Source organism: Agrilus planipennis, unplaced genomic scaffold (genome assembly GCF_000699045.2).
Source record: "Agrilus planipennis isolate EAB-ADULT unplaced genomic scaffold, Apla_2.0 scaffold209, whole genome shotgun sequence".
NCBI lineage: Eukaryota > Metazoa > Arthropoda > Insecta > Coleoptera > Buprestidae > Agrilus > Agrilus planipennis.
The window spans coordinates 470,954-482,789 of NW_020439069.1; the positions used below are offsets into that span (position 1 = coordinate 470,954).

General features: G+C 31.2%; 3 protein-coding genes across 6 annotated transcripts in view; 2 read left to right on the forward strand and 1 right to left on the reverse strand.

The window, feature by feature from the left end:
• Positions 1-600: 600 nt before the first annotated feature.
• Positions 601-4,592, forward strand: LOC108738161 (electron transfer flavoprotein-ubiquinone oxidoreductase, mitochondrial). 4 transcript variants are annotated; one of them, XM_018471425.2, is made up of 9 exons: positions 601-881; positions 964-1,022; positions 1,157-1,306; positions 1,371-1,632; positions 1,749-2,142; positions 2,397-2,722; positions 2,791-3,095; positions 3,205-3,426; positions 4,270-4,592. In XM_018471425.2, the coding sequence occupies exons 2-9, from the start codon at positions 989-991 to the stop codon at positions 4,431-4,433; spliced, it is 1,857 nt and encodes a 618-aa protein (XP_018326927.1). In that variant the 5' UTR covers positions 601-881; positions 964-988; the 3' UTR covers positions 4,434-4,592. The 4 variants fall into 4 exon arrangements, with proteins under 4 accessions (XP_018326927.1, XP_018326928.1, XP_018326929.1 ...); XM_018471426.2 differs by having other exon boundaries at positions 601-875; XM_018471427.1 differs by having other exon boundaries at positions 604-881; positions 1,202-1,306.
• A 1-nt stretch (position 4,593) lies between these two features.
• On the reverse strand, positions 4,594-9,018 carry LOC108738163 (PHD finger protein 21A). The gene is made up of 8 exons (XM_018471429.2): positions 8,750-9,018; positions 8,646-8,678; positions 8,516-8,581; positions 8,298-8,434; positions 7,974-8,235; positions 7,238-7,496; positions 6,743-6,886; positions 4,594-5,093 (listed from the first exon to the last, which is right to left on the reverse strand). Exons 1-8 carry the CDS (start codon positions 8,933-8,935, stop codon positions 4,828-4,830), a joined length of 1,353 nt encoding a protein of 450 aa, XP_018326931.1. The 5' UTR covers positions 8,936-9,018; the 3' UTR covers positions 4,594-4,827.
• Positions 9,019-9,593: 575 nt separating this feature from the next.
• LOC108738157 (putative ATP-dependent RNA helicase DHX57) overlaps positions 9,594-11,836 on the forward strand; it is a 5,925-nt gene continuing 3,682 nt past the window's right edge. Inside the window, exons 1-4 of the mRNA XM_025977132.1 lie at positions 9,594-9,683; positions 9,771-9,888; positions 9,934-10,112; positions 10,377-11,663. Of these exons, the coding sequence (XP_025832917.1) occupies positions 9,610-9,683; positions 9,771-9,888; positions 9,934-10,112; positions 10,377-11,663 (1,658 nt within the window). The 5' untranslated portion in view covers positions 9,594-9,609. The remainder of the gene's footprint in view (positions 9,684-9,770; positions 9,889-9,933; positions 10,113-10,376; positions 11,664-11,836) is intronic.

Here is an 11,836-nt window from a genome sequence, read left to right on the forward strand (position 1 = left end):
TCACTTTTCAAAGTAATCTTAATCTTAATTATTTAATTTCATATTATTTACATTATACAACATTAATAAATAAATTTTATTAAATTAAAACACGCAGTAAAAAAATCTTTACTAATCGTAAAATCCTTTTGTAATTAAATGATTAAAAAAAAATTAACGATAAATTAGATATCAAGAAAAGTCACTATGTCGCCATCTGTAAAGGTCTACTACGAACTGTACTATTCACATGATATAAATTTCTTTATTAATTTTAAAGCTAAGGCGCGAAGCGCAAGCAAAATTTTTGAATTTATACATCGATTATGTCTCCGTACCCATTACAAGCACATAAATTTTGAGAAATGCCTGCAAATGATAATGTTTTGAATTTAGTTCTTCAGAATGTTGTATTGTTAATGAATTATAAGAGTAACGAAAAATTAATAAAAAAATTGAATTATGAAATTTTGAGACAGATCCATCACCCGTTAAACAATATTTTTTATTATCTCTGTTTGCTTAACCTGATTAATTTTAATACCAAATTGAATACCCACTATCTAACATTTTAGAAAAAAAAAGAATCATGGTAAAGTAACCACTCCTTGTCCATCCCGGTCTATGGTTCTAACCGTCGTAACCCTCGTAAACCCTTTAACATCTAACCCTACTTTCTTTAAATAAATGTTTATTATTTTTATATTCATATAACCGTATTTTGGTAAAAAAATAAGAGTTATTGTCTTCTAGTAGAAAATATTCAAAATAATAATTAACAAATAAAAATACCTCAAGCTGCCAATTTTCTCCTTCTCTTAAATTAGTTTAGGTCAAAGTACATTTACATCTAACTTTTAAGTGTAATCCCAAATAAAACTTGTGTATTAGAAGAAGTAAGTGTAAGTGCATAAAGCTGTAATTTTTTACATTTTACAAGTATAACATCATTATCGGTGATAATAATAATTCTGCTTTTCGTAGTAGTTAATAGTTATTTGAAAAGGAAATGGCTATTTCCCCCAATTCACTATTAAAAATACGTAAGTCGATATTTTTTAGGATAGTAATTTTATTTAAAGTTAAAATTAATCTAATAACTTTTAGTATTTATGAAAAGTGTTTATTGTTGGTTTGCACTTTACCTAACTTTTAATTTAAATCTTTGATCTGATAGCATACTATTCCAAAGTTCATCAATTTCAAAAATACCTTTTTGTAGTAAATCGAACACAAATAGGTAACAGATTGTTCTCAGATGAAGCATTTCCAAAAATTACCACCCACTATACAATTTACCCAAGAGAAAAAGACCCCAGATGGAAAGGTACTTAATTAGTGAATACATTATTTTTATATTGATATTTAATAATTACTTACTTATTTTGCAGAAATAAATATGGAAAGATTCGCAGATACCACTGATGTACTTATTGTGGGAGGAGGTCCAGCTGGAATGTGTGCAGCGATTCAAGCAAAGAAGCTTGCAGCAAAAGAAGGAAAAGAGCTCAAAGTTACTGTAGTGGAAAAGTCTGCTGAAGTGGGAGGTCATATCCTTTCAGGAGCCTGCATTGAAACTAAAGCTCTTGATGAATTAATTCCTGACTGGAAAGATAAAGAAGCGCCTCTTACAACTCCAGTAAAAAAAGATAGGTCAGTGTACAACATTAGAAAATATTTCAAACCTCAATAGAAGAAGTGCATTGCTATAGCGGCCTAACTATATATATATGTAGACTGTTTAACTTTAAAATGTTATGTTCTTCAAGATTTAGCTTTCTTACCGAGAAGGCTCGAATACCGATTCCAGTTCTTTCGTTTATGCCTTTAAACAACCACGGTAACTATGTTGTGCGACTGGGTCATGTTGTACGCTGGTTAGGAGAGCAAGCTGAAGCTTTAGGAGTCGAAATATATCCAGGATATGCGGCCGCGGAAATCCTTTATCACAAAGACGGAAGTGTAAAAGGTATAGCTACAAACGACGTGGGTATTGGAAAAGACGGTGCCCCTAAGGACAATTTTGAACGCGGAATGGAACTGCACGCAAAATGTACCATCTTTGCTGAGGGCTGTCATGGACATCTTACAAAACAAATTATTAAAAAGTTTGACTTAAGGGCTAACAGTGAACCGCAAACCTATGGAATTGGTCTTAAAGAGGTGAGTGACTTAGCTTAAAAATTCTCAAACCAGCGTTATAATTGTAAAACATTTTTGTAGTAAATTTCAAACTTAACTTAACTACGGTTAATGTTTTGTTTATACATCTACTATACCTATACCTTATCCTCTTTGCAATCTTACTGCGGAACCATACCACAGTGATAGAATTTTGATTTAAAACCACTCTTGCAATTACCATATTACCATAATAAATAAATAAGGTATTGATACATTTGCACATGTTGTTAAAGATTTGGGAAATCAATCCCTCAAAACACCAGCCGGGCTTAGTGGAACATACGGTAGGGTGGCCGCTCGATCGTAACACTTACGGTGGTTCTTTCCTTTACCATTTAAACGAACCATCCCCTTTGATTGCCATAGGTTTCGTGGTAGGCCTAGATTACACCAATCCCTACTTAAGTCCCTTCAAGGAGTTCCAACGCTTTAAACTGCATCCCACTATCCGATCAGTACTAGAAGGAGGCCAGCGTGTAGCTTATGGTGCTAGGGCATTGAATGAAGGTGGCTTCCAGAGCTTGCCGAAATTGACTTTTCCTGGAGGTTGTCTCATTGGGTATGTAAAAGTAATTTACTAAATATTCAATCAATTTATACATTTTTGAATAATTTTATTTTCCGCAGATGCGCCGCCGGTTTTCTAAATACGCCAAAAATAAAAGGTACCCACAACGCAATGAAAAGCGGTATGTTGGCAGCTGAAGCGGCTGTAGAAGCCGTTTGGGCACAAGGAGAAAACTTAGAACAAAGTGTTGAACCTGTTACATATGTTAACAAGATACAGAACAGTTGGATTTGGACAGAACTGAAAGCTGCTCGAAATATAAGACCTAGTTTTCATAGTTCTTTGGGTTTGTATGGAGGTATACTTTATGGTGGATTTAGTATGCTCGTTGGCGGTAAAGAACCGTGGACTTTAAAACATGGTGGTAAGCAAACAATATTAATAAAAGCGCTTTAACTAAATTCATTTTAACAAATTTGTATTCTTGAAAAAAAAAACTATTGCTATTTTAAATTAACACTTAGTATTTTTAGATCCTGATTACAAGAGACTAAAACCAGCGAAAGAATGTAAACCAATAGACTATCCTAAACCTGATAATAAAATTACTTTCGATCTGCTTTCATCAGTAGCCTTAACAGGTACTAATCACGAAGCAGATCAACCACCCCATTTAACGCTTAAAGATGACACCATTCCCGTCAAAAATAATTTAACAGTTTTCGACGGACCCGAAGGGAGATTTTGTCCCGCAGGTAAGAAACATCTTCTTTAAATAGTACAGCATCATTATCATAGGATCATCAGGTCTAACACTAGTTTGATAGCCTCCAATTTTCCCTGTCTCTCCTTAGAATATCCCACATTCTAATTATTTGCAGACAGTAATATAATCAAGATCTCTCTCAGCCCCTCTTTACTCCGCCTTCTGCTTCTAGTAGCCCTTCATATTTTAAAAGGTGTCCTACCATCCCATTTCTCCTTTTCCTTATTGACTTTCATAATGCCCTATATTCTACTATTTCCAATACCTATTCTAAATGTTTCTTAGAGCAATAATAGGGGTTTTAAAATCAGTTTATTTTGAAAACAATTTACCGACATTTCGCCTCTTGTGCGGGAGTTTTTCAAGGTATAGTTTTCTTCGTTAGGTAAAAACATCCAATCGATGTGAGTTAAACAGTGTTACGTTAACCAACAATAATCAATCTAATGAACGATAAAAACACACGACAATGATTTGTTTTAATTATTCGATCCAATTATTGTAATTATTCGTTTTTATTAATTGTGGTGTGTTTTTATGGATGCTTTTATCGTCCAATGGACTTATGTTGGTTGATATATCACTGTTTCACTCACATTGATTGGATGCTTTTACCTAAGTAAACCTTGGAAAAACTCCCATACAAGGGGCGAAGCGTTGATAAATTGTTTTAAAATTAAACTGATTTAAAACCCTTATAATTTCTAACAATTGTCTTAGAGAGAAAGAACTGGTCAACATGTAATCGTTTCTATTTTGTTAAAAGCGATTCGAATCTGACCGTTTTTTTTATATTCAATATAATAGAAAAGAACTGGTATCATTATTCTAGGGGTTTACGAATTTGTGCCTCTTGAAAGTGGGGAAGGCCAAAGGTTGCAAATCAATGCTCAAAATTGTATACATTGCAAAACTTGCGATATAAAAGATCCCAGTCAAAATATCAACTGGGTGACACCTGAAGGAGGCGGTGGACCAGCATACAATGGTATGTAAATCTAGACTTGAATAAGTAAATAAACAATAGTGCCTTGTTTTTATTTATACGTATATGGAGTGCAAAGGTGTATATATGAGAAGAAATCTGTAAATTTTAATAATTACCATGTACTGTTGTAGGTATATATATTTTAAATAAATTATAATTATCAACTACCACCTCTACAATTACATTTAAAAAATCCTTGTCCCTGCAAATTTTCTTATTCACGTAAGAAAAAAATTAGCAATAGTAAATACAACATTTTTAATTACCTACATAAATTCGATTTCAAAGAACAATTGTTTTAGTCTAATGTAACTGTATTTGCTATAAACTAACTTGTGGGATCTAACAACTAACAAAACATGAAAAAACCTACTATTTCACAAGTACTACTAAAAGAAGTAGCTACACTTCTGTAGTGCTGCTAACATCCTTGTCAACAGCCTCGGAATTAGCATAAGAACGGGACTTGACGCTATTAATGAAATCCAAGATTGTCTTAATTTTCGTCTTGGTACAATGGTGCGTGTCCATTAGTTGATCCTGTTTATTCTTTTGATCCCTAAGTGAAATGGTCAGTTGCGAATGACGGTCTTGTAACTGGGTCAGTTCAGCTGCCAATTGGCGGTTCTTTTCATATAGCTTCTCCTTTTCTTGAAGTTTTTCATCAACTGGTAAGAGTTAAAAGTTCTCTCAGTTTTTTAAATTGTTTAATGGAAAGACAATAACTGCAGCAAATGCAGAAAAAAAATTAAATATAAGGACAAATACAATTTGAATCAAAGCTAAATTACAAAAATAAGCCTAAACAGTAAAGTGAAAATTAAAAGTAAAAAAATATTATTAGCATTAAATATAACAGCTTTTAGCAGAGTTGAAAGTTTAATCTTAAACACAACTATTAGCTGGAGCATAAAGTTTTAAAACAGACTAAAATGAATCACAAAATAGAAAATATTAACACTAGAATTTGTGATTAAAAAATGTTTAAGGTATAGTATATAAGTATATTAAAATTACTACTGTCAAAATGACACTTCAGTATTTGTGTATATTATCAAAATTTGTTGTTAATTGAAATAAAAATGGCAAGAAAACCAATTAGTGATCAATTAAATGAACAGAAAGGATTAACAGTTGATGTAGGAAAAATCGAATTATCCCTTTGGGCTACCATAGGAATTGCGGTTGGTGTAACAGCTGTAATATGTATATGCTGTTGCCCTGGAAGGCATCCATGACCAAAATAGCGTTTGTATATATCGAATAAAATAATAATGTGCAATGTAAATAATACAATAAGGCACATATGCTGTATAAAAATTAACGAAACCTTTAATTTTAGAAGAAAAAAAAAACAAAACTGACTATTTATCCTTTCCACAAAAACAAGAAGAAAATACACGATAATGGTTATATACTATTTGCAAATTGTTTTAAGTGAGTATACTGGCATAAAAAACATTTGGGCAAATACCCATTACTACTATGAATCTTATTACTTTAATAAAAACTATAATATGTAGCAGTAAATCGACAAAGATCAGGAAAATTAATAAGCTGGAAATACGACAGAAAAACGGTACACGTCCAAAAGCACGGTCTTCTATGTTTTCATCAAATCAAAGTATACTTCACGCATAAGCCAACGTTTCTTTATTTAATTACGCAATTGGCAATCAAAAAAGAAAAGCAATTAAATGAGATTTGTACAACGAAATTTTTTTTTGAAAAAAGACCTAAAACTACAAACTAAAGAAATATAAATAAATACCTGCTTTTTATGTTTCCAATAATTTAACGCAAAACTAAATTTTTTCGGTATATGCCTTCTTTAAACATTTGAAATCTTTGTACACAACTTAAACATTAATATTAATATTTATATGTACTGTTAAAAAAGGCATTATATGCCGAAACAATTAAAGTTTTGAATTAAACTGTTGGAAGCATAAAAAAGATATTTATTTATTTTATTTCTTTGATTAATATTGTTTCATAATTACCCAACCGTGGAATCATTACAAGTTAAACTATGGACCTGATTTTTTCTTTTTTGCAATTACAAAAACGAATGCTCGTTTGTAGATGAATGAATAAAATGAAACTAAAAATTGCACGTCTTTTTTAACAATAAAAAATAAATTTTATAAAAACATTAGTAAGGATTTTATAACGTTATTGCCGGTTCATTGTTCATTCCACATTTATCCTCATGAATTTCATCATGATCTACGAATGGTTAGTAGAAGATGAGAGTGCATACACTACAAAAACATCTAACCTGATACATCAGTAGACACACAGGACACAGTCATACCGGAGGGAACATTGAGAGAACCCACGGTGCGAACATCTTTGTTCGTTATGCATCGAGGGCACTGACGAGGTGTCTGCACCAATGGACGATTATGACAACTAATATGGAAGAAGCCCGTGCACGTTTCACAAGTAGATAGATTTCCTAAAACAAACATACTAACTAATTAATTCAGTTTTTTTTTGTGGGTGTAAAAAACAACAGGGTGACGCATAGTAAATAGATCCCCGCGCAGAACCACAAGATATTTCGCTCATACATATTTTTAAGAAAAACATGGAATATTATCAAAATAAAGATATACCTAAAAATTTCAGATGTCTAAGTTACTTGACTTTCAAAAATAAGAGTAAAAATCGGTCGACAGTAAAAAAAGTTCATTTTTTTCTCGAATACTAATTAACTTCGGTATCAAAAACTTTTGATAGTACCTAATTATTTGTGCGATAATCTTAGGTAATCTAATTAATCTTATACAGAAATCAGCAAACCAACCTGACGAGCGGCAAACGATGCAATGTTTTTCTTCTGGCGATGATCTATTTGGATTCACCCTTTCGATGGTAAGGCCACTAGGAAGATTTGGAATACTTGGAAACGACGGAGGCAGCTTCTTTGACGTCTCAATTGGACTATCCGGAGGCGAGTCACCCCTTCCAGGAGAAGACAAACTCCTTTCTAACTTATTTCTATTCTTTACAGCCTGACGAGTATTTGGTGGCGATAAAGATAATACAATTACATTTAAAAAATCCTTGTCCCTGCAAATTTTCTTATTCACGTAAGAAAAAAATTAGCAATAGTAAATACAACATTTTTAATTACCTACATAAATTCGNATAAACTTGATTTTTTTAATGGAGGTCGTGGAAAGATAAATAATTGCTACTTATAAGGAAGTAAGTTCTTAGTCAGTAATTTATCGAAACTACCAGACGTGGATCGCGATTTTGATCTTGTTTAACTTCATCAGCAGGCCATAGACGTCTCGATAAATCACGGACCAAGGCGAAGATGCTCTATTAGAAGCATGTTTATATCTCGGTAGAATGCAACATACTGCCATAACTCTATTGTTACTTTGTTTTTATATAGCTATGGATTCCATAAGAATCATTGTAAAGAAGCATTAGAATATTGTGAGGAAAAATTAGAAGATGCCTTAATATTATATTGAGTAACAAGTATCTATTTTATACCACTCATCACAAATAAATAAATAAAGCCTTACTGAAGATGAATCCCATCCTTTACCCCCATACAAAAACTGAGGATTAGCTGTACTTCTTCTTTTTCGTTCAGCTCTCTTATTAACCAGTTCCTTGTATATTTCATGGGTACACAGACCATAATAATGCAAAAATTTGTTTTGACCTAAGTCTTGAGGTTTAAGGGGATTAAAAACAACTTCAGGAGATAATGAACGATACACAGGAAGTTCTGAGGAATCATCAGAACCACTAAATGAAGCAGCAGAAACTGGTCTAACATTTCTATAAAAATAACAACACATTTTATGCAATTTTAAGAACTCATTTAATTTTGTTTCACTCACATTGTTTGCTTCCTTGCTCTACCCAAAGCATTTGTTAAATTGTTTCGTTTCTCTTCAAGAGCAGCAGTAACATTGTTTTCTTGAATATTTTTTTCATAAGACTTTAGTTCTTTTCTTATACGCTCTATTATGCCTTTCTAAAATTTACAAAAAAAAAAATTCAGTACAGGCTAATAACTTCTATTATGTTTTAAAAATGAACAAACAAAAAACCAAACCTGTTCTAATCCTACAGTAACAATTTCCTGCTGAAGACATTGAATTCTTTTTTGTATTTCCACATTCTAAAACAGAAATAACAACAAAGATAATTTGTACAATTTTATTTATACCTGTTTCCTAACTTACTTCTGGTTCTTCTTGAAGTTTATAAATTAAAGTCTGAAAATAATAAAATAATAGGATAACTTTTTTCTTTTATAAAATTCAAATTAAAATGATTACAAAATTACCTGATGATTACGAATCGCATTTTTCAACAGATTTTGATTAACTTGAATTTCGTCTTTGAGTTCTTTTGAAATTGGCAAATCTATCATTTTAACTGCTTCAACTTGAAAAAGAAAAACGGAAAAGATAATCCCAATAATTAAACAGTGAATAATTGTCGTTATTTTAATAGCAACCCACACTTTCATTAATTCTCACCTTCCAGCTTCCACTAAATTTATTATATATATTATTGTAATTGTATTATTACTCACAGCCGACACTTTTCGCGATAATCACGATAATGGTTATATACTATTTGCAAATTGTTTTAAGTGAGTATACTGGCATAAAAAACATTTGGGCAAATACCCATTACTACTATGAATCTTATTACTTTAATAAAAACTATAATATGTAGCAGTAAATCGACAAAGATCAGGAAAATTAATAAGCTGGAAATACGACAGAAAAACGGTACACGTCCAAAAGCACGGTCTTCTATGTTTTCATCAAATCAAAGTATACTTCACGCATAAGCCAACGTTTCTTTATTTAATTACGCAATTGGCAATCAAAAAAGAAAAGCAATTAAATGAGATTTGTACAACGAAATTTTTTTTTGAAAAAAGACCTAAAACTACAAACTAAAGAAATATAAATAAATACCTGCTTTTTATGTTTCCAATAATTTAACGCAAAACTAAATTTTTTCGGTATATGCCTTCTTTAAACATTTGAAATCTTTGTACACAACTTAAACATTAATATTAATATTTATATGTACTGTTAAAAAAGGCATTATATGCCGAAACAATTAAAGTTTTGAATTAAACTGTTGGAAGCATAAAAAAGATATTNAGAAGATTGTTTATTCAAAATTATGAAAATGAATTCGGAAGAGGCAGAAAATAACAGTGATTTTTTCTTACGTGAAATTCCAAACATTAAAATAGGGTAAGATCACTTTATTTCATTAGCTCCTATTATTAATACATTAATATTTATATATACAAACATGAATTGCACGAGATTATATTGTAGTCGAGAAAAGAAAACGGAAGTATCTAAAAAGGTAGTAAAAGAAGAATTGCAAGTTCTTCGTTTGAGCAGTCATTCTCAAAAGCTCATTTTAAAAACCCTGAAGTATATTTATGGACCTGTAAGTGTTATTCTTCATGAATTAAATTATTAAAACACTCTTTAGGATTTTACTTTAGATGATGCACTCAAATACAAGGATCAAGGAAATCAGCAGTTTAGAAAAAAATTTTGGGTAGAAAAGAGAGGACTAGTTGTTAAAGGAAGTTTAAATAATTGTTCAGATTCTAATTCAAATAATGAAGCTGAACAAATAAAAGAGTTTGCTATACTTAGGCTAGAAAGGTTGGTTAATAAACTTGATTTTTTTAATGGAGGTCGTGGAAAGATAAATAATTGCTACTTATAAGGAAGTAAGTTCTTAGTCAGTAATTTATCGAAACTACCAGACGTGGATCGCGATTTTGATCTTGTTTAACTTCATCAGCAGGCCATAGACGTCTCGATAAATCACGGACCAAGGCGAAGATGCTCTATTAGAAGCATGTTTATATCTCGGTAGAATGCAACATACTGCCATAACTCTATTGTTACTTTGTTTTTATATAGCTATGGATTCCATAAGAATCATTGTAAAGAAGCATTAGAATATTGTGAGGAAAAATTAGAAGATGCCTTACAGCTTTTATACCAAAAATACTTCAAAACAACAAATAAAAGGATTATGCTGGATCATACTGACGAAGAAATAACAGAACAACGTCAAGATGAAAAAGAAGTTTTAACATCAATATTTGAAGCTGCATTTCAAGAAAAAATTTCTAATTCAGTGTGGTTAGTAAAAGTTGATTTAGATTATTTAGTCAAATTATTCAACCCCAAGAAACCAGATATTAAAAAAAACAGTTCCATAAAGCCCAAAGATATTTGTAGAAATTTTAAAAAAGGTCACTGTAAGTATGGAAATAAATGCCGTTTTTTACATGAAGAACTTTCAACACCTAAGGATATAAACGCCCACTTAAATAAACATGAATTTAGTTTGGAATTTAGATTCCCCGAGGGCAACAAATACCCCTTTGAACCTCCATTGATATTCCTTAAAACAAACTATCCATTTCCAGAATTTTTCTGTCTTAATATAAGTAAAAGACTATACTTAGAAGCCATTGAATTTGCTAAAGATGGGATAGCAAGTGTTTACCCTATTGTAGAATTTATAAACAACAAAGAAGCAATGCTGGAATACATAAACAATGCAAGAATTAACTTTCCACCTTCTGATGAAAGCATATTTTCTGAAGAAAATGAAAAGGAAACAGAGTTACCTAAGGGACCTTCTCATTATGACAAAGGTATAACAAATGTTGATAAGAAAGTTTATTGTACTCAAAAAGTCGCTACTGAAGATAAAAAAATTATTCAGAGTTTTTTGAGCCGACAAGGGGGTGAAAAATATAAAGAAATGCTAAACTGCCGAAAAAATCTTCCTGCGTGGAAACTAAAAAATAATATTCTAAACACACTTGAATCTGCACAGATTGTAGTTATTAGTGGAGAAACTGGTTGTGGAAAAAGTACTCAAGTGCCGCAATATATTTTGGATGATTGGATAACAAATTACAATAAAAAGCAAGGAAAACATGTTGAAATAATTTGCACACAACCAAGAAGGATATCTGCCATTGGGGTTGCGGAACGTGTTGCAGAAGAAAGGATTGAAAAAGTTGGACAAACAGTTGGTTATCAAATTCGATTGGAAAGTAAAATTTCTAATAGTACGAGACTTACGTTTTGTACCACTGGAATTTTACTGAGAAGATTAGAAAGTGATCCTTTTCTTTCTTCCGTCTCTCATGTAATTGTAGATGAGGTTCATGAAAGGAGCGAAGAGAGGTAAAAATAAAACTTTTTTATGTATAGATAATGAAAGTAAAACAGGAGAGATTTAAAGAAAAAGTTAATGTAATTTTTGAAAAGAATGTTCATTTCTCTGTGAATATTAAAATTTAAAATTTTAGAATCAAAATAAAAAAATTAATATTTGTAACAATTAATAATAAATATTT

Excerpts from the sequence above, each read along its gene's own strand:
- LOC108738161 (XM_018471425.2), top strand. The coding sequence starts at position 989 with ATGGCTATTTCCCCCAATTCACTATTAAAAATAC. Across the intron at positions 2,143-2,396 it reads ATGGAATTGGTCTTAAAGAG|ATTTGGGAAATCAATCCCTC; the intron begins GTGAGTGACTTA and ends ATGTTGTTAAAG. Across the intron at positions 2,723-2,790 it reads CCTGGAGGTTGTCTCATTGG|ATGCGCCGCCGGTTTTCTAA; the intron begins GTATGTAAAAGT and ends TATTTTCCGCAG.
- LOC108738163 (XM_018471429.2), bottom strand. The coding sequence starts at position 8,935 with ATGAAAGTGTGGGTTGCTATTAAAATAACGACAATTATTCACTGTTTA. Across the intron at positions 8,435-8,515 it reads TTACTGTAGGATTAGAACAG|AAAGGCATAATAGAGCGTAT; the intron begins GTTTGGTTTTTT and ends TGTAAATTTTAG. Across the intron at positions 5,094-6,742 it reads TTCTCTCAATGTTCCCTCCG|TTGATGAAAAACTTCAAGAA; the intron begins GTATGACTGTGT and ends AACTCTTACCAG.